The sequence below is a fragment of the Protopterus annectens genome, chromosome 3.part0 (assembly GCF_019279795.1).
Source record: "Protopterus annectens isolate FY-2018-M chromosome 3.part0, PAN1.0, whole genome shotgun sequence".
NCBI lineage: Eukaryota > Metazoa > Chordata > Ceratodontiformes > Protopteridae > Protopterus > Protopterus annectens.
This window is the reverse complement of record NC_056731.1, coordinates 67,130,927-67,150,953: the sequence shown is the minus strand read 5'-3', so window position 1 is coordinate 67,150,953 and position 20,027 is coordinate 67,130,927. Positions and strand designations below refer to the sequence as shown.

The 20,027-nt window shown below is 37.5% G+C and overlaps 1 protein-coding gene across 1 annotated transcript in view; it reads left to right on the top strand.

Annotated features, from left to right (window-relative positions):
- The window catches only part of LOC122796259 (polypeptide N-acetylgalactosaminyltransferase 4-like), a 768,714-nt gene that overhangs the window by 188,001 nt on the left and 560,686 nt on the right, over positions 1-20,027 (top strand). Inside the window, exon 3 of the mRNA XM_044064588.1 lies at positions 3,635-3,824. Within this exon, the coding sequence (XP_043920523.1) occupies positions 3,635-3,824 (190 nt within the window). The remainder of the gene's footprint in view (positions 1-3,634; positions 3,825-20,027) is intronic.

Here is a 20,027-nt window from a genome sequence, read left to right as displayed (position 1 = left end):
AATTCTGAGAAATAAATTCTGAAGAGTAGCGGGCCCAGCACAGAATCCTGTGGTATGCCACTGGTTTTGTGCTGGGCCTCTTGTGGTTGATAAAACCACCTGGAATGTGGATGGGTTGCCAGATGGGCATATAACAAATAAGCTGAAGTCCCAAATGTCAGCCCTTACATCACTTTCCAGTCTAATCATGTATCTTGCATGTGATGCCACAGATGGTTCAGCAAAGACTGCAAGTAGGAGCCTTGCTTTACATTACCTTACCTGGCTCTACATTTGATACAACCTTACTTTTTCATTCAGCAGTAAAAGCCAAACTTAAGTAGCAAGAATAAGAAGGCAAAACCCATGTAGCTGTTGTTATAAAGTTTGAACCACCCCAATACCATTCTGTGGAGTCCACATCAGCTCTAATCAAGATACAGCCACCAGTAGTTCAGTAACGGGGGCTCTCGGAAGGGTTGCAAGAAAGGACCCAACAACTTACTAAGTAGCAGTCAACCCAAAAGTAACCAAAATTGACAAAACAACTAGATATACCATGGTCCTACAGATGGCAGCCCACAGTTGGACATCTTACCCAGTTATCACATTCTGGAGACAGTCAGGGGTCATCTCTGCCTTAACTTGGCATGGAATGCCATCACATGGGACAATATGGTAATGACCTTTATAGCCGGAGATGGGATAATCAAAATAAATAAATAAATAAAAAGAAGGAAAACTCCTCGAAGACTAATTTTGTTGAAGCTAAATATTTTCATTGTATTTGTAAATAAACTTCGTCTGCTAACTGGAATTGGCTGCAGAAACATTTTATGACCACAGATACTCACATACACACTCACTACCTGTATTTTGTCTTTTCAACTGCTCCATCACGGTGTCTAGGCAGGACTCTTTCTTGCTTCTTGCTCCTTAAAGTAAAATAAAAATAAATAAATAAAAAAGTCTTAGATTGCTTCTGTTGTTACTGCTGTTATATTGTAGTTAATGCACCATTAACTTGTATTATCTTTCTGCTTATTTAGTCAGTAGCCAGCGTTTTTTGCTTTTCCTGTTTGACAGAAATTGTAGTATTAGTGTTGAATTTGTAGGTATGGACAAGAGCTTCAGAAAGTGTGGCAAGTACAGCCATATAATATTGTCTTAAGACACCCGCAATCTTCCTTTGGTGTGCCTGGGTTCAGAGCACCTGGATGTAGACTGTACCATTTGCAAGGCCTTTTGGCCCTGGACCTTAGATGACTAGAGAATTAAGTTAATTTTGGAAGGACTTTTTTTACTCCTGATAAACCAGGATTCTTCAGACAAATCAGAAACATGAAAAGAAAAGGGAAAAGAGTCGTGGAAGAAGAGCAATGGAAAAGAAATTTGATAAGGCAAACCGTTAGCCCTGAAAGTTCAGAGGCAGGACGAGGTACAGCAGTCTTCGACCCCATTTTTGGTGCAGAAATCTCAACCTTCAGCTTCTTTTACTTTTGAAACCATTGTCATCCACGGTAAATCTTCAACAAAACCCTTGAGCAGGCATTCTTCAAAAAAATATTGTTTCTGTCTTCCTTTCTTCATCATCATAAAGAGAGTATTTCTGTTCAGGAACATAAAATAATTACCAGAGGACATTCAAAGCCAAAGCATATTCAAGATAACATGAATACATTATGGTTATCTTTTGAGAAATCCTTGTCTGGAAAGTAAAAGCACTGTTAATAGAAATGACAAGCCAGTGAAAAATACCATCTGTTACTAATGCTGAGAGGAACTAAACTGTCTGCTGCTTCCACTAAACTTAGAGGAATGCGCACACATTTATAAATTAAAAATCAAATCTTGCTCTTCAAATAATTGTGTTGAAAATGTCACCCTATACTGCTAAGATGGTATTGGCAAACAGCTGAAACTGAAGGCAGCAGATTAGTACAACTCTGCAGGGTTAGGGAGACCCACATTTTGTAGGTTGTTATTTTTGTAAGGCATTTGATACTGTACCATATAAAGCCCTGAAAGTTTTCCAAACAGGTAAGAGACCTTGGAAAGTCTCCAGGGGGCCAGCCTGGGTTAAACATTGTGAGAACAATCTGACACATATAGTGTTAATAAATGAAAACTCTCAGAGGAATTGAATGCTTACTAGGGCTGTATAGCCATATTCAGTATCATGTTTTTTTTCTTCTAATGCCCACGCAAATACTTTTAAAACATACTTTAAAAACTAAATGATGCTTTCTTTTTTGTGTTATATAAAAGCTTGTAAAATAGTGTATTTGTTTTATTATATTACATTAGTATATACTTCATCTGTTTTTCCTTTTTATCATTTGCTTGTTTGAGTGTCACTGTTTTGTAAAGTATTTTGTGGTAAAGAACTGTACTAATGGTTATGATGAGTTTAATATGCTAGAGGAGATGTGAAAGATGACAAGGGAATTGACAAGGCTGGAAGTAATGGTCTGAAATATTGTGGCTTGATGACCATTCTTATAGTGCAACCACTTGACGTGTGTGTGTGTGTTTGTGTCATTATTGATCTGGATTTGCATAACAGCTCAGGTTCTATAAGCTCAGCCAAGGGAAGGAACATTGAAGTGGCCAGCTCTCGTTTTTTGGGGAGTGGGGGCGGTATAGAGTTCTAGGTTTTATATGCCTGTTCATGATGGAAACTAGTGGGTAAGGTAAAGACCCTCTGAGTATTTGAGGCATGGACAGACACCTGCATCAGAATGGGCGTGATTGTGTATATGCATCCTCAGAATGGTTAAGTTTCATGTCTATGACCCTTTAATTTTGTGGGTTAAGTAATAACTAAGCACCCTCAGTATGGCAAGCCATCCCTTTGTCTTTTTTCCCTGTCTGTCATATTATCTAGGAGCAGAAGGTTCATTTGTGGATTGTGGTCGATGTCACTTAAGGTCAGCATGCCAAGCATACAGAAAAATCTGTATAAAGTGAAAGTGAGTTTACATTTATCAAAGAGAATGCTTAGTAATGCGTTTAGAAAGTACAAACCAAAAAGAGTACATTGCTGGAGAAGGCATAACTGGAATAGAAGGTATCTAGGGATTATCATTTTGGACAAGAAAGAAAAACAGAGAGTAGAAAGGAGGGATAGAGGGGTCTTGGAATTGCACTGAGAAGAAAAAAAAATAGTAAAAAAAAAAATAAAATACTTTTGTGGCTGTCTGCAGGCATTTGGTGTATCACACTCAGTTCTGGAGACCTCATGTCTTTAAATTGTACGCATGATAGGGACTGTTTATACAGTGACACTAAAAATTCTATATCTATATCAGAAGGCATATGAAAAGGCATTGCATTAATAGCACTTGACAAATGCCTCGGGGAAATCAACAGAGTCATGAATGTTATCACCTTAAATAAGAAAGAATTTGAACACTGAAGAACCCATTTTTCCTACAAAGGATTGTAGCTCAGAGGAAGCTGTTTGTCAGAAATGCATTAGACATAGGGCATTCTTATGCAAGTGAGAAGAATTAGGATGTGGCTTAAAAGAAGGGATTAGATAGATAAACAAGTGGTATTTATTTTGTATCAAATTGCATTTTTCTTTTGTCATTTTATATTTTACTGTATTAGAAAGCACTATGTAAGAATAACTTTTTTGCTTCTTTTCAAGTTTACTTGAAGACACAGCTGGAGGATTACATTAGCAATTTACAACGAGTCCGTCTGATTAGAACAACTAAGCGAGAGGGCCTTGTCCGTGCACGCCTTATTGGAGCTACATATGCCATTGGAGATGTGCTTACATTTCTAGACTGCCATTGTGAATGTGTGCCAGGTTGGTTGGAACCTTTATTGGAACGGTAAGTATGCATGGATTTAGGTACTTGTTCATATTTAGGATTTCTTAAAAGTCAAATTTACTTAAACTTTATTTTTTGAATTCGCTGAGAGTATCATCAGACTGTAGCATGGAACTGTAAATTGACAGTTTTAGAATTAGCAAGAATCTTTTGAAGGCACAAGTCACCCACACTGGTATGCCTTGTCAGTGTTTACTAAATATGTTTGCACTCTAAGATTTGCTCGTTTTTCCTGTCACTTTTGTATACTTCTTGGTGAATCACTGTTGAAGGGCAGTATTGAGAATTTGCAGTTGAAATTGCTAATGACTGGAGTTTGTCCTTTGAGTTGTGTTATTTCAGTTAGTTATATGTGCTGGTGCCAAAAAAGAAAAATAAATATTGGTGAATCACTGCTCACTTTACGGTAGTAATTTGTTTTTAAATAGTTACCTTCTTTATGGGATCTGTTACTGTGGTATACAATACAACACTAAAGCCTTTTCAGTTTACCAGGCTTTCAGTTAGACAGACAATTTCAAGTTTTAAATTTAAAGAGAGACAATTTCAAGTTTTAAATTTAAAAAGAGTGTGTGTGTGTGTGTGTGTGTGTGTGTTGGGATCAATGTCATTGCATTGAAAGCAGGGTTACTTTTATCAACTGCATTTTGTCAGCTCAGTTTCTGCATTCCTGTGTTAGTATTTGTAGCTGTTTACAACATCTTTTGCCTATGATACGGTTGTCATAGTTTGCAGAATATTGCTCGAAGACATTTGAAACATAACACTAGGTCTCCAAGTCTCCATCTTTCTTGCTGATATTAGACGAGTGGTAGAAGATGAGTAGCAACTATCAAATATCCTCAGGAAATTTACTATAGTGTATTTAATTTTTCTGACTCCACTTTGTAACCCTGTATAATCCTTTGCTTAAAGTGTTGTGGAAAGGGAGCATCTTTGAAGCCTTGCAGTCAGTTTCAGAGAGAAGAGTTGATTTGTTTCCTGTACATGACACACATGTTGAACCAGCCCATTTCTGAGTAGTCTAGGCATTTTAGGATCAGAACATGACTCGCGAAGCACTGGAGCTAGAGGTAACTTCCATCAGCGTTTAATGCCGTATTCCTTAATCTTGAAACCTGGCAAGGATCCCCCCTGCCAAGGGTCATACTGACTGTAAAATATTTATGTTGATCCTGGCCCCTCATTTTGTTAAGAGCTTCTGGCCCATTATACACACAGTTCAGTTGGGCTTGCTGCCAGGGCATTCAGTCTATGATAGTCAATTATCTACTAAAAACATATCTGTTTCTTGAGGATGCAGAAAGAAATCATAAGCCACTGTCTATAATTAGCTTTGATGCAAAAAGACTTTTGATAGGGTGTGCTGGCCTTTTCTTTTTTGTGGTCCTCTAGAGGATGGAACTTCCCTTACATCTAATCATGTTCTTGCGTAGTTCATACCACAGAGCTTCATCTGCACATTTCCCAGTCATTCAAGATGGTAAGCAAGGCTGCCCCCTCACCCCAATTTTAATTAACCTATATATTGATCCTCTGACATGCTAACTCGGGGAATCCACGATTAGACCTTATAGTATCAGGGTGTAATAGATTGTAAATTTCATTATATGTTGATGAGCTATGCCAAATCTTTCAGAACCTGATACAGATGTATGTAAACTTATGGATTTTTTGTCTGATTTTTGGAAAGGGCTCAGAATCCAAGATTAATATTTATAAAACCGAGTCCCTTTGTATTAATCATGTACCCTTGCCTACTATTTTACAGGATTTTCTGTTTTCTGAGTATTCAGGGGTCCATTAAATATTTAGGGAAAATGTTTGCACCTTCGGTCTTCCAAACTATCCATGTTAATTTGGAAAGACTAATCCAGAAAATACACGATCTGGTGGGCAAATGGAAGCTGATTTGTCAAGATTTTCCCTAGTGGATCCAGGTGGTGGTCTAGTTTATTTTGCCTCTTATTTTATAGCAAGCCCAAGGCCTTCCTGACTCATTCTCAGAAAAAGTCCTCACTCAAATGCATAACATTATATTGAGCTTTATATGGGCTCACTTGGAACATAGAGTACCTGGGAGGGTGTTAGCTGTGCCACTGGGAGAGGGAGTACTGGGGTTATTGGACCTGGGGCTGTACATTAAAGCTGCTGAATATACCCTTTTGGGGTACGCCCCAAGTGGTTTACATCCCAGTTTGGAAAAGAATTGCTTTATCAGGTTTGCGCAGAAGAACTGGTGTTTGTGAAGGAATGAGGGTGGTGCACACTGGTGGGCATGGACACATCTTTTTGTTTTATTTTACATGTACTTTTTGAGGCATACAAATCATCCATTCACCTTCACAGTGACCTCTTGGGCTGCATCTTTTATACCCATCAAATATACACTCACTTTTTGTTGTATCACACAAGCAATACTTGTTGAGTTGGGTAAATTTCCAGACCTGCAGTACTGAGAACAGTTGCTAGTGGTAGACTCTGTTATGTCCTAGACTCATTTCAGAAAGCTCCTTCATGCTGCATCCTCAACACAGCTATTATTTAACTGGCTGAAGGGTCAGCTGCACACTGTTTATTCACAGAGGGGTTGCTGATTCTATACCAACCTCCTTGTCATGGGTCTTTGCTAATTAGGATAAACAAGGTTCTCCCACATACAAAATTGGACATCTGCACAAACATTATATCTGATGTCTTTAGGCTTGTCTTAGAAGTGGATGTACAAGCCTCTGTAACCAAACAGGAATGGCAGGCTCTTCATCTTGCTACAAGATATGCCACCAGTTCCAGATGCTTTTGACTTTTTGGGGGAGGCAATGTCTGTATATGTTTTTTTCACACACTTCCACTGACTAGCCCAAATGTACCCTGAGGTATTGGATGTGTGCTGGAGGTGTGAGACGCTGGCCTATAGAGATTGGCAACATGTGCTTTGGGACTGACGTACCATTTTTTTTTTTGTTTACACCTCATGTACAGGAAATGCTTGACAGGGTTATGGGCAGCCAGTCACCTCTGAGCCCTAAACTTTTTCTGCTAAGATCAGTGTATTGACTGTACAGATTTCTGTTAATACAGTTTTATTATTAACTAAGAAATGCATAGCAAAGTAGAAACAAATAATCTCTCCAATGGTAGAAGATCTAGTAATCCTACTTAGTGGATATGGAGAAGGGAAGTACTGTACTCATGTAGGGGCTGAAACATACCCAGAATAGATAGTTCACTGTTAAATGTGAAGCTAAATGGCAGATGTTTCTGATCACTTACTATACAATCATAATAAATGTGATTATTGTAAAAGCAATTCTTATCTGTATACGTAGGCTATGTGGCTTTTATCTGATGCAGTTCTGCTGTGATCTGTATATTTATCTTGCACTAGTTGTATTTTTAAAGTTTTTAACAAGCTATCCAGTGATGCAAATAAATTTGCGTTTTCTAAAAAGGTACTGAATGAGTGCTAGTAATGCATTTTTATTATTACTGTTTTTTTTAATTTGATTGATTTGCATTTTTGCATATTTTATTTTGTGCTTTACTCCATGTATTTTTAATTTCTTTCTGGCATATACATCTTGGTCCTATATATTAGCCCAAAGCTCAGAGAGACTACAAGCTCAACAAATTTATAATTAAATGACTATATAGTTGGAAATTTCTAGTATCCTTTTTTACTGCTGCTTTAGCATCAGACAGCACTGTTGCCTGGTGTTTCATTGGGTCTGGTCCCTAAATGGTAATCATTGATCCATCAGGCAGCCTTTCAAGTACTGAGCACAGACATGCGAAATAAAGTCCACATTATTTTCCCAGTAGTTTATCATGGGGATGAGCCAAGTTAGACATGATGTATAAATGGTAGCATGAATCAACATAGTTTTATATGTTTGCTGCATTGAGTTTTGGACAGTTCAACTAAAATGTAGGCCTGAGGCAGTCATATTCCAGAAGGAAAGGATCCAGAAGATCTGACCAGGACATTACGCAATAGAAATGACCTGAGAGGTAAGAGGCAAACTATTTCAGAGCACTGCCTTTGTGGATGGTCTAGAATGATTCCATGGTCCATTATGGGTATATTGAGAGATTAAGGAGGACCGAGACTGAATAAAAGCTTTGATCCCTTGCCTTCACTTTCTCAGTAATATTCCCAGTAAGTGGTTAGAGACATGTGGTAATTCACTAGGCAATTAGATCAAGTAGCTGTTTTTTTTTTTTTTTTTTTTTAAGGATTGAAGTGATCTGTGCCACTCTTAAAGAAGATGGAAGCATCCCGGTATTCAGCAATGAGATGATTATCTGGAAAATAGTTGGCCCTAGTGGCTTGAGATATGAACTTAACATTGTTATGCTACCAAGATCCAACTAACATTTAGGCTACAGAGAAGAAACAGTCATTGTGGCGTCATGTTACTCAACATAAACTCAGCCCCCCCCCCCCCCCCCCCAAAAAAAAATCTGGTAAGACAGTAAAAGAACTGTCACAGTACTCAGTGGGTACATTCTTGAAAGTGAACTGCCCTCTTATGTAAAGAACTGTGGAACATCCTAACAAGTGCTATGAGGGAAAAAAAAACATTTCCGAACAGCAAGGCATAGTTAGCTGTGTAGTTTGCAAAACACTTGAAAAAGTACAGCAAGGCAGTTTATTGCAGTGAAAATCACAACGGATACAAAATGTACTTTCTTATGTGTGATTCCCAGTGGAATTCAGCATAGTATAGATCCAGAATATGGCTGCTCATGAGTAGGTGAGTCCTTCATCACTGTTGCTGCTTCCTTTTTTTTTTCTTTCTTTTTTTTTCATGACTGCAACTGACGACTGAACAGTGATTGTGTGATGTGATTATGTGACAGACCTGGGCCATACCCAAGCTAGGGCAATATCAGAAGCATAAGTCATTGATATATTGAAAGTCTTGACAGTTGCATTTGGATCGTCTTCATGAGTACTAGTCTATTAATGGGCCTATTGTTCCCCAGTCAACAGCATGCAGATCTTAATAGTATCAGGAAGGTGTAGCTGGAGGAACCAAAGTTTGAAGTATGCCAGATTAGTGATCAATCACAGAGACTGGTTCTGCTATTAAATCTCTAGTTTCAAGGCCCAATCTGGAAAAAATCAAGTCCAGAAAGTGAGAAATGTTATGGTTTGCATCTGTAACCCCCTGTTTAAGCCAGTTGTCTAAAACATTAAAGTGCTCCATGGCAAATTCACTGATCTTATTGATGACCCAGGTATAAAAGTCACTTAAGCTCAACCATCTAGCGGACTCTTGCAGTGACACAAGAACGAAATCAATGATTTTTTGTAGAAAATAACTTGGGTAGCTGCCGAACTGTATATCAGGAAGAATCTGCAATTCACTCTTGCTACAAAGGCATACTTAGAGTTGAACTTGCCTGGACCAGCTCTTGTGCAGTAGAAAGGTAAATGGCACCCTTCCCCAGTATTAGCTTAAATAGTGCAGTGTGTGTGTGTCTGTGTTGTGTGTAGTAAAGACGTAGCAGAATGGATGATTCATGATGGGAAATCAAAGTTTTCTTCCAGTCAAACTTCCATAATAAACACCAGGATGACTTACAGATTAAGTCAGACACACACTGCCTAACTTATTTCAGATTTACTCAAAGTTAAAACAAATTGACCTAAACAAAACTGCAGGGGATAGAGGCCTGCCTTGTGGCTAAAAATCATTATTCAACTCTGGTAGTACTGCCACCAGGCAGGAGACCCTTGTCTCAGAGAATGTCACTGGATATGAGGATTCTGAACCCACAGCATGCAAATAAGTAATTCTTGTGGTGCACAGTTATGGAAATGTTACTTATAGTAGCCACTTTACTTCTACCATTCGTAGCTCAGTACCTAATTGCATATTCTTTGAATTATGCTTGGGGAGCCCATTCAAGAATTTGTTGGTTCAGGGAGCTAGTCTGAAGAACAGAAGTTAATTTTTATCCACTTTAAGGAAATGAAAGCAGTGTACAGGTCCCTGACAGCTTTGCAGGACAACTTTTAAGCAAGACATCTTCAAATTAATACAGATAGCACTACAGGGATGTGGTACTTAAAAGACCACTACGTGCTTCCTCAGATGTTTCCTCATTTCAGAAACGTTTTTCTTCCCTGTCATATGACTTTGGCACCATAGACCATACACTGTGCTACAGAAAATAACAACTTTGACTGTTTTTCCATTCCCTCTACTGACATCTCTGGTACTTTCTTCCATCTTTAAGCCTGTGACATTCTCGCAGAGCTGTACACTTCATATGGGCTCTGCAGTGGCTCGGTAATAATGCCCTTTTTGTTTTCTCTGTTGATGTCGAAGGACCACCCACAAACCACCCTCCTCAATTTCGTTCGCCCTGGCAACTCCCCTGCTAATTGTATATGCATTAGATAGTTTTAATATGGCTTGCAGCCAATAAAATGACAAACTTGGGCATCTGTGGGAACTATTCTGCTCACTGTAGTTGCTGGGTGCATCTATTTTTTGAGGGATCTTAATCAAAGCTACTGTAATGTGAAACCGGTGATCGCATGGAAGCATTATTTCTTCTTTCAATACAGGTACATGCTCCACTGCCCTTACAGTTTTGTGGGAACAGATTATCCCTAGATGACAGTTATATTTTGTAAAGATTCTGCAATGCGATCGTGATGTTCTTAGTTTTTAAAGAAGCAATCGCATTACAGAAAGCATTATCAGCTATTTTGTCTGTTTTTACCACGTTCCACCTGCTACCTTAATGCTTATTTTTGCTGATACTTATTTTTGATTAAGGTTCTGTAATGCTTGGGGAGACCATTCAAGAATTTGTTGGTTCAGGGAGCTAGTCTGAATGGAAGTTGAAGCCATGGATATTTTAGCATAATGCATGGACGTGAGCCTTCAGAGGTGAACCTGCTCGTCACACATCAGAAGAATCAAATCAAAATCTTTTGTTTCTGTTGTGTTATGAAAGTAATCATAAAACAGACATTTTCTTATTCCAGTGGACGCAAAGCTTGGTGTTTACCTCTCCCCGTTTCCTCTTAATCAGAAGGTGCTACTTTGAGCAAAACAGTGTTAGATGAATCTCATTTTGATAGCTGTCTGTTTGCCAGGGTAATCACAGTATCTTCTTTAAAGGCACCTGATTTCTTTTCTGTTATAGCTCAGCCGTCATCTCTATCAAATCTTACTAATATGGCATCAGGGGAGGGTACTTCTTCCCATTCTCATTGTCTGAGTCTGTCAGCCTTGGAGGATACAATTTTGATTCTTAACAAGATTTATTTTTCCACTCCAGTGTTAAAGATCTTAAAGTAATCAAGAGACCTAATGCAAAACAATCTTAACACATGTAAGTGGAAGAGATTTGTTTCTTAGCTGAATTTTAAGGTCTGAATCCTTTACATTGACTCTTTTTATGAGCATTTGTTTATTTCAATCATTTGAGTCCAGCTTAGTTTTTTTTCATTTGTCAAAAACAACATATCAAAAATATCTGATTCTTCTCAGATTATATCACAGCAGTCTATAAAAGCCTGCTTAAAATTGTTTTATTATGATCTCCAGAAAGACATTTTCCTTTTTATAATATTTGAAATTCATGTTACTGCTCAAGTACCATGCCGCTAAAATACCTTTTCTGAAAAGCACTTTTGCAGTTGCTGTTTGATCAGGTTGGAATGATACCAGAGTTGCAGACTTTCTTTGTATTCCATAATGAAAGGGAGAAGCCATATAAATGTGCTGACTGTTGAAGGTGTTTTTCAGATAGCCGTACTCGAATGTGCCATCATGGCATTCACAGAGGGTAGAAAAAAGGGGTCCGAATGGAGAGAGAAGTCAGCAAGTAAAGGGGAGTGTTATTTCTGAAACTGAATTCATCCTCAAGTCGTGGTGAGTACCTTCGCGAGGTGGGCCCTGTTTTTCACAAAATCTCACCAAGATGTAACTGATATATAGACTGTATTTATATAGCATATACCATGGACAGGTGTAGGTTAAAATTTTTAAAAATATAGCTGGGTGCACAAGACCCAGGATAAAAAAGTGGTCAATCCTGGTAGGCACACTGGTGCCAGTACTGGAAAAGATGACAGTGTAGAATCCTCAAAATACAGAAACATTCCTACAATGGGGTCAGGTCAGGTCCAGGGCTAAGATTGGTCCCCCTGTTGTAGAAGGAAGTAGTAGTCTACAAAAATCACAAAAACTAATAGGCCAAAGAAGAGCCATAAAGACGATAAAGTGGACTATTGAGGATAAGAAAGAAATTATGCATTGTTAGTATTTTGCAAAAAGCCCAGAATTTCCAGATACAATATATACAAAACAGTTAAGGGAGAAATTAGAGGAAAGAAAAATACTTCCACAAGAAAAACTGCCAGAAGAAGAATGTTTGGAAAAAGAAGCTTCTGAGGAAGTGAGAAAATACAAACAACAAAACCTAGACATCTTTGAAAAGTATAAAACAAGAAATATGGACATGAGAAAGAAAAAAGAGAGATTTGATATGGTGCAATATTTATGCAAAGGAAAAAAGCCAAATTAATCAATATAAAGAAGGCATCCCCAAAGATATTCAAAGAGAAATACAGGCAAAAGCATCCAGATATGAAAAATTTCACACAAAAAAAAAAAAATTCACTGTTGCAGCTAAAACTGCCTTTTCTGTCAAATCTTTTCCCATTAATATTTTGAAAACTATTAACTGTGTACTGACATATTGTACAATTGCCATATGGAGTAGTCCCTTCATTGGAAGATATTTGATCTCCTATTTCTCTTGGTATTCTGAACTTTGCATGTACTAAAATAGCTTTCAGGCTTCTACCCCTTTTATATGAAAAACGTAATTTGACTCCTTTTAAAAAGTTCTTTTCTTTTTGTATATAAGACCGATAACTGTTTTACTAATTTCTCCAACTTATCTGCAAAAGTTGTATATTTTGACAGAAAATATAGTTCCTTCTTTTCTTCCCTTCATGTCCCCTTTCTTTCTCCTCGTCCCAGTGTTCTACCTGCTTGTCCAGCCGCCATTCTAAAATACCCCTTCAATACATTCTCTTGGTCATAACTCTTTGTATGAACATGTTTACTGCACTATTAATTTCCCTTTCACGATCTCTGAAATCACTACATAGACGTCTAATCATAACTAACTATCCATAAGGAATAGATGTGATTGTATGCGGGGGATGGTAACTAGTGCCATGCAACATATGGCTAAGCTGTCCCATTTTTCTCTATATTTATGTTTTTAATTTACCACTCATATTGCCTTCCAAAGTGATATCCAAATAGTTCACTATGTTGCCTTTCTCCAGACCATCAAATTTGATCTCAAACCTGTTTGTTTGCAGTTCTTGAATACATTTCTCCACTTTTTCAAATCCCCCTTTACATATAAAGATCAGATCAGATCAGCTATGTATCTAAAGTAGTGTATAAGATGCTCCCTAAAAAAATATTTTTATACACATACAAATTTTCATAGAGACCCATAAATAAATTGGCATATGTGGGGGGCAAAAGCTACCTCATAGCTGTTCTACATTTTTGCTGGTAAAGAAGACCATTATATTCAAATATATTGTTCTCAAGACAAAATAATATTAATTCCACAATATACTGCATACTCGGGCTATTTTCTAGAAAAAATATCTATAGCTTTTATGCCATCTGTATGTCTTATGTTGGTGTATAGACTAACTACATCAATCACTATGAAAGGCATCCCCTTTTGCCATGATATTGTTTTTACTGTGTCTAGAAAATCAAAACTATCTTTAATGTATGAGGGTAATTGTACCACCTTCTTTAGCAAAAACTGATGTAGAAAACATGCTATGTTATAAGTAAAATGGTTACAGGCAGATACAATAGGACAACCCAGAGGGTTAACCAAACTGTTATGTATTTTTGGAATACAAAAAATGTTGCCATTGTGCTGTTCTTATTCAAAAATTTATTTTTACCATCTTCCTGGCTGAAATAATTCAACCTAACCCCTTTCTGAATCAATTCCTCATAATTTTTACTGCTTCTTGATAAGCTGAAGATCTTATCTTATTGTAAACTCTATCATTATTAATTTGTTGGTAGCACATATTTATGTACTGTGTGTAGTGTAATATGACTAATTGACCTCCCTTGTCCGCTGGTTTAAACACCATCTCTTTTCTTTCACTTAAGCTCTTTAAAGTTAACCATTCATTTTGTGTCATATTATAATCAACTGCATTTCTAAAAAATAACTTGTATTCTTGTTCAACTGCAAAGTTCGAGATACAATGGAACTGTTCAATTTTATCACATTTGAAAAAAGGTGTAAATTTACTTTTGTATGAAATACCACTAGTATCAAAATTACTATATGCATTTGCCTCCATCTCCGAATTACATGAAAAAAAACTTTCCTCACTACTTTCAAAATCTTTCACACATGCATTTTATGTAATTTTTTGATTTTCAAAAAAAAAAATCTGTTAAATGTAATTTAAGGACAAAAAGTTGAAAATTTCCCCTTTAATTTCATATGCTCTAGGGAGAGCCGTGAGGATCAATTTCAAACCCCTATTTAGCACATTTCTTTCAGCATCATTTAAAATACATCCTGACAAATTAACAACATACTCAAAACTACTCACTTGTGTATCAGTTTGAAGTCCCAAGTCATTATGTCCATTTACCCCATTTATTAGTACGGGAATTGTATCCAAAACCTCGCTGTTGATCCTGCCAGACTATTTTCTTATTTTCCTGTTGGTGCCCTTTTTGGGCACGAGAATTTTTTATTTAAATAAGCGAGATTTTGTCCTTTTGGTAATCATGGATATTCATCCCCTTCTCCTTCTGCTGATGAAGTTCCACTTTCGGCAGACCAGCACTGATTTTGACTATGTTCCATGTCTTCTCCATTTTCCTGGAACCTAACCTGTCGATGTCTGTTAGTTTTAGAAGAAGAGACAACAAACGCTTGATTGCGTTCATAGTCACGTATGTCTCTTAGCAGTTTAGTCTTTTTCCATTCATTCATTTATTCAAAGGAGAAAGCAAAACTAATCAATGCAAAAAGAGCAGCACCAAAGATATTTGAAGAGAAATACAGGCAAAGGAATCTGGACATGGAAAACTTTACAATACAAAAAAATAAGAAGACAGAGGAAAAGGAGATTAGTAATGGAGAAGTTAAAGAAATAGAGACTGAGGTTATGGCGTACCTGCGAAGTGAAGGATCCAGTGTAGAAAATCTAATTCAGAAAGCACCACAACAGGCTAGAGCAATGGATTTCCAAACTAAGGGGAAACCAGTGGAACAGGAAACAATCGGTCAGGTGCCATATGAAGATATTTTGGAGCCTTCCACAGGAAACCAGTATAACACGTTCACTTGAAGCTGGACAGCAAAGGAAGGAATAGGAAGTTGTGGAAACTCTGATGCAGTCAATGTTGAGGAGTGATAGGCTAGTGAGTTCCAATGACAGAGCAACGAATGGCCCAGGATGAAATTGAAGTGAATGTACCACAGGAACATGCTATAGAACTTGCTATAGAACTTTCTATAGAATGTCTGCATGAAATGGAAAACAAAAAATGTACCCTTAGTTTAGAAGTAAATGAGCTAAAAGAAGAGATGCTTGATTTATTAGACATGGATAGATATGTTAAGATCAATGAAAGAAATAGACTGCAGATGGTCAATAAAACCCAAAAAGTCAGACACTTGATAGAACAAATGAACACAGTAAAGAGGACTGTCCATAGAGATCCATGCGATGTAACAGAAGTAAATAGGATATATTACTGTGCAGCTAAATTAATAACTGATAAAATTCTATCACAAGAATATAGGGTAGTGAGGGAAAGGAAGGGGAGAAATCGAATACCATCATGGAAGTATCGAACAGAGAAAACTATAAAGCAATTAAGACATGAAGTTTCACTGTTAGAAGAATATAGAAGAGGGAACAGATCAACGTGATAAAAGCAATGCGCAGTATTAGAACAGACTAGGATCTATCATGTACTATCGCAAATAAAAAAACTAAAAATCTCAGCACAAGCGGAAAAACTTAGAAGATACACAGATAAATATAAAGGAAAAGTATAAAATAAGCAATTTAACGATGACCCAAAAAGTTTTATAGAGAATTGGGAAACAAGGTAAAACGAATTGAAAGACCGCCAAAATGAAGAAACAGATACATTTTGGAGAAGTATCTATGAAGATATTATGGAACATAACAAAGATGATAAATGGATAGAAGAAGTAAAAGAAAGAATAAGTTTAAAGGTACATGATATAAAATGGGACGGCCAGAGAGATTGAAACAAAGTTAAGAAAAGCTTCTAATTGGAAAACCCCAGGCCTAGATGCAGTACCTAACTTTTGGTCCAAAGTATTAACATCTTTGCACGAAGATTTAGGCATGAGTAAGAACTATTTATATGGGCATCCCGAACAGACACCAACCTGGCTAACAACTAGAAAAACAATGTTCGTACTTAAGAGTGAACCTGCAAGCTACCCTAAAAGTTGCCTTCTAACAACATATAAATTATACACAGGAACTGATGCCGACAGAGTTTGTAGTCATTTAGAAGAAAACTCAATTATGGCAGTAGAACAAAAGGGCAATAAAAGAAAGTCCTATGGAACAAAAGATAATTTGTTGTTAAAGTTATAATGGAGAACTGTAAAAAGGAGAAAACTCCCAAGTATGACATGGATTGACTACAAAAAAGCATTTGATAGTATCCCACATTCATGGATAAAAGAGTGCTTAAAATATATAGGATACATCCTACACTGATTGACTACATTACAGTGACAAAATAAGCAAAAACAGAAGGCGGCACCAGACCGTGGCACTTAAAAACATAAACTATTTAATAACAAAGTAATGGGTGAGCGCTTTCGCAGTAACAAACTGCTTCATCAGACAGCAAATGCACAAAATCATCCTCTATTTAAATCAAGTTCAACCAATAAGCAGCTCAATTCAATTAAACTCATGCAAAATCTTAAAGTGCTGCAACATCATGCTCTCATATCAAGGTCTATATAGTGTGAAAGCGCTCACTCATTGCTTTGTTATTAAACAGTTTATGTTTTTAAGTGCCGTGGTTTGGAGCCTTCTTCTATTTTTTGCTTATTTTATACTTTGTTTTGCTGAAGGACCCATTTACCTCCACCACTAACTGGTTTTGGACTACATTACAGGGACCATGAATCAGTTGCAGACCACTTTTAAGCCATGATAAGTACAAATTATTATCCCAGGGATAAAAATTCAAAGGGGGATATTCCAGAGTGACTGTCACTGTTGCTGTTCTGCCTTGCCCTTAACCCACTAAGCTGTATCCATAACATTTTAGGCTATGGCTATAATTTGGCTCCTAGAAAACAACAAAGTGTAAAGACTTCTCATCTTCTCTTTGTCAATGATTTAAAACTGTATAGCTCATCAGATGAGGAACTGAAAGCACAACTGCAAGTTATCAAAACTTTTTCAGATGATATAAGAATGCCATTTGGTCTTGATAAATGTGCAAAAGCAACCTTTAAAGCATGGAAACTGTAGGATCAGGGGGACATCAGATTGGGACAAGAATGTGATATAAAAGAACCTGAGCAAGAAGGAGTGTATAAATATTTGGGAATTGATGAAGGATCAACAATAAGACATGAACAAATGTGAATAAAAGTAAAGAATACTTTAAAAGACATTAATCCTGACAACAGTGTTGACATCTAGTAACAAAATTCAAGTTATAAACCAGTTTGCTCTTCCTGTCCTTACTTACAGTTTTGGAGTGGTTGACTGGCCCCAAAACTGTTGGATAGATGAGACAGGAAAACAAGAAGGATGCTTCATGCTCACCAAATGATTTATAAAAATAAGTACATGCCACTATTATATATTCCCTGTTCTAAAGGAGGGATGGGCCTCCTTGAAATTGATTACATGTATAGTTCTGCAATCGTGGGACTCCACACATATCTGCTGACATCACAAATCCCAAATGTAGTGAAAGTTTTGAAACACGAGGAGAACTAGACTTCTTTGCTTAATCTAGCAGAAGCATATCGGCATCAAGCAGAGGAATGGAAATCAAACCAGAAGTATATAAAAATCAGGCAGCAACTGAATGTGCCAAAAAACTAAAGAAAGAATATAAGGTGAAGGACCAGATGAGAAGGCAAGAAATGTGGAAAATGCATAAATATAGTTGCAGGTATGGAAAACTTCTGTAAGAACCTTGTATTAATCAGGAACAGATGCAGGAATGGTTAAGGAGAGGTGAATAAAAACCAAGAGATGAAAGGTTAATATTGGCAGCCCAAGATAGTGGGCTATGTACATGCTGGTTTACAAAGCCATTGAACATGTGAAAGAAACATACAAATGTAGGTTTTGTTGCTGGTTGCGACATACTAATGGCAGAAGGACTGTATACTGAAAGGCATAATAATGTGGCAAGACTGTTGCACTGGGGATTGTGCAAACATGGTATTAAAGTGGCTGAAAAACACTGGAAACATGAGTCTCAAAGCATCACAGAAAATGACGAAGTTTATATCACATGAGATCACTCATTACCAACAGTTGAAAAGATAGATGCTACAAAACCAGATATAGTGGTCCATGAAAGAAGACAGTAGCATTGATCATTGAAATCGCCACACCCAATGACTACAGTATCTTGTGTACAGAGAGAAAAATAGTCATAAAATATCAGGATCTGCAGGCAGATCCGCTTACTACAGAGCACTTGGGGCCTATAACTCTCAAAGAACTGCTGGAACTCAACTTCCTAACTAAACAAGCTTCAAAGTACCTAAATCAGGGAATGGAAGGTTTGGGAACAATCAGGATGAGACCCAAAAAGGAAGAGATATAACAGAACCAGGAGAAGAGGCTGCAGAGCTGGAATTGCTGACAGATTGAAAACACTCTCTCACATGCCTGCACTTCTCTCAATTCTGTTAGCAAATGCATGCTCATTGAACAAGATGGACTTTCTCAGGCTTGAGCTCAACACCACAGACAAGGTGAGGAATTCCTGCCTGTTGATCTTTAAAGATACTTGATTAAATAACAGGATTAGTGACAGTGCTGTAAACCTTGATGGTTTCACTTTGTTCAGAGCTGACAGGAACCTAGCTCTGTGTGGAAAAGGTAAGGGAGGTGGAGTGTGCAGTTTTGTGAATGATAGCTTGTGCAAAAACTGTAACACTGTGAATGAACATTGCTCTGTAAATGTGGAATTTCTGATACTGAAATGCAGACCTTTTTATGTGCCCAGATAACTAAATGGTGTCTATGTAGCAGCTGTATGTATACCACTGAGTGCTAACATCACTGAAGCACTTGAGTATACTGCATAATACTATATGTTATCTGCAATGCAAGAATTCTGACTGTGCATTTATGATAGCTGGTGACTTCAACAAAGATCTGAGGGAGGTGCTACTCAGTTACTACCAAATTGTGAATTTTCCCACAAGGGGAGCAAATACTCTGGACAAGGCTTACACTAACATAAAAGGGGCATACAGAGCTGTACAACAACCAAACCTGGGTGGCCCTGGTCACATCTCCGTAAAACTAATGCCAGCTTACAAACCTCTCTTGATCAGAGATAAGCCCATTGTGAAACAAATTAGGGTTTGGCATGGAAGAGCCATGGAAAGTCTCAGGGACTGATTTGAAACCACAAGCTGGGATTTTTTCAGGAAGGCAGCCACGGTGAACAATCTGGTGAACATAGATGAATATACTGAGACAACTATGACTTGTATATCCAAATGTGTGGAGGATGTAATGAACATCAAAAATATTAAAGTAAGAGCCAACCAAAAACCATGGCTAAACAGCAAGGTGTACGAGTTGCTGAGGGTAAGAAACACTGCTTTCAGGGCAAAGGATAAGAAGGGTCTAAGTGTGGCAAGGTCTAATCTAAAAAAGGGTATCAAGGAGGCCAAGAGGAAGTATGGGAAGAGGATACAAGGATGCTTTAAGGATGTTAAAGACTCAAAAAGCCTGTGGCATGGCATTCAACAGCTAACTGACTACAAGACCAAGTCAGCTCAGTGTGATGATAGCACTGAATTTCTGGACAATCTAAACACATTTTATGGCAGGTTTGAAGAGAAAAACAACCTTCAGGCTGTAAAGCTTCTCAATGACCA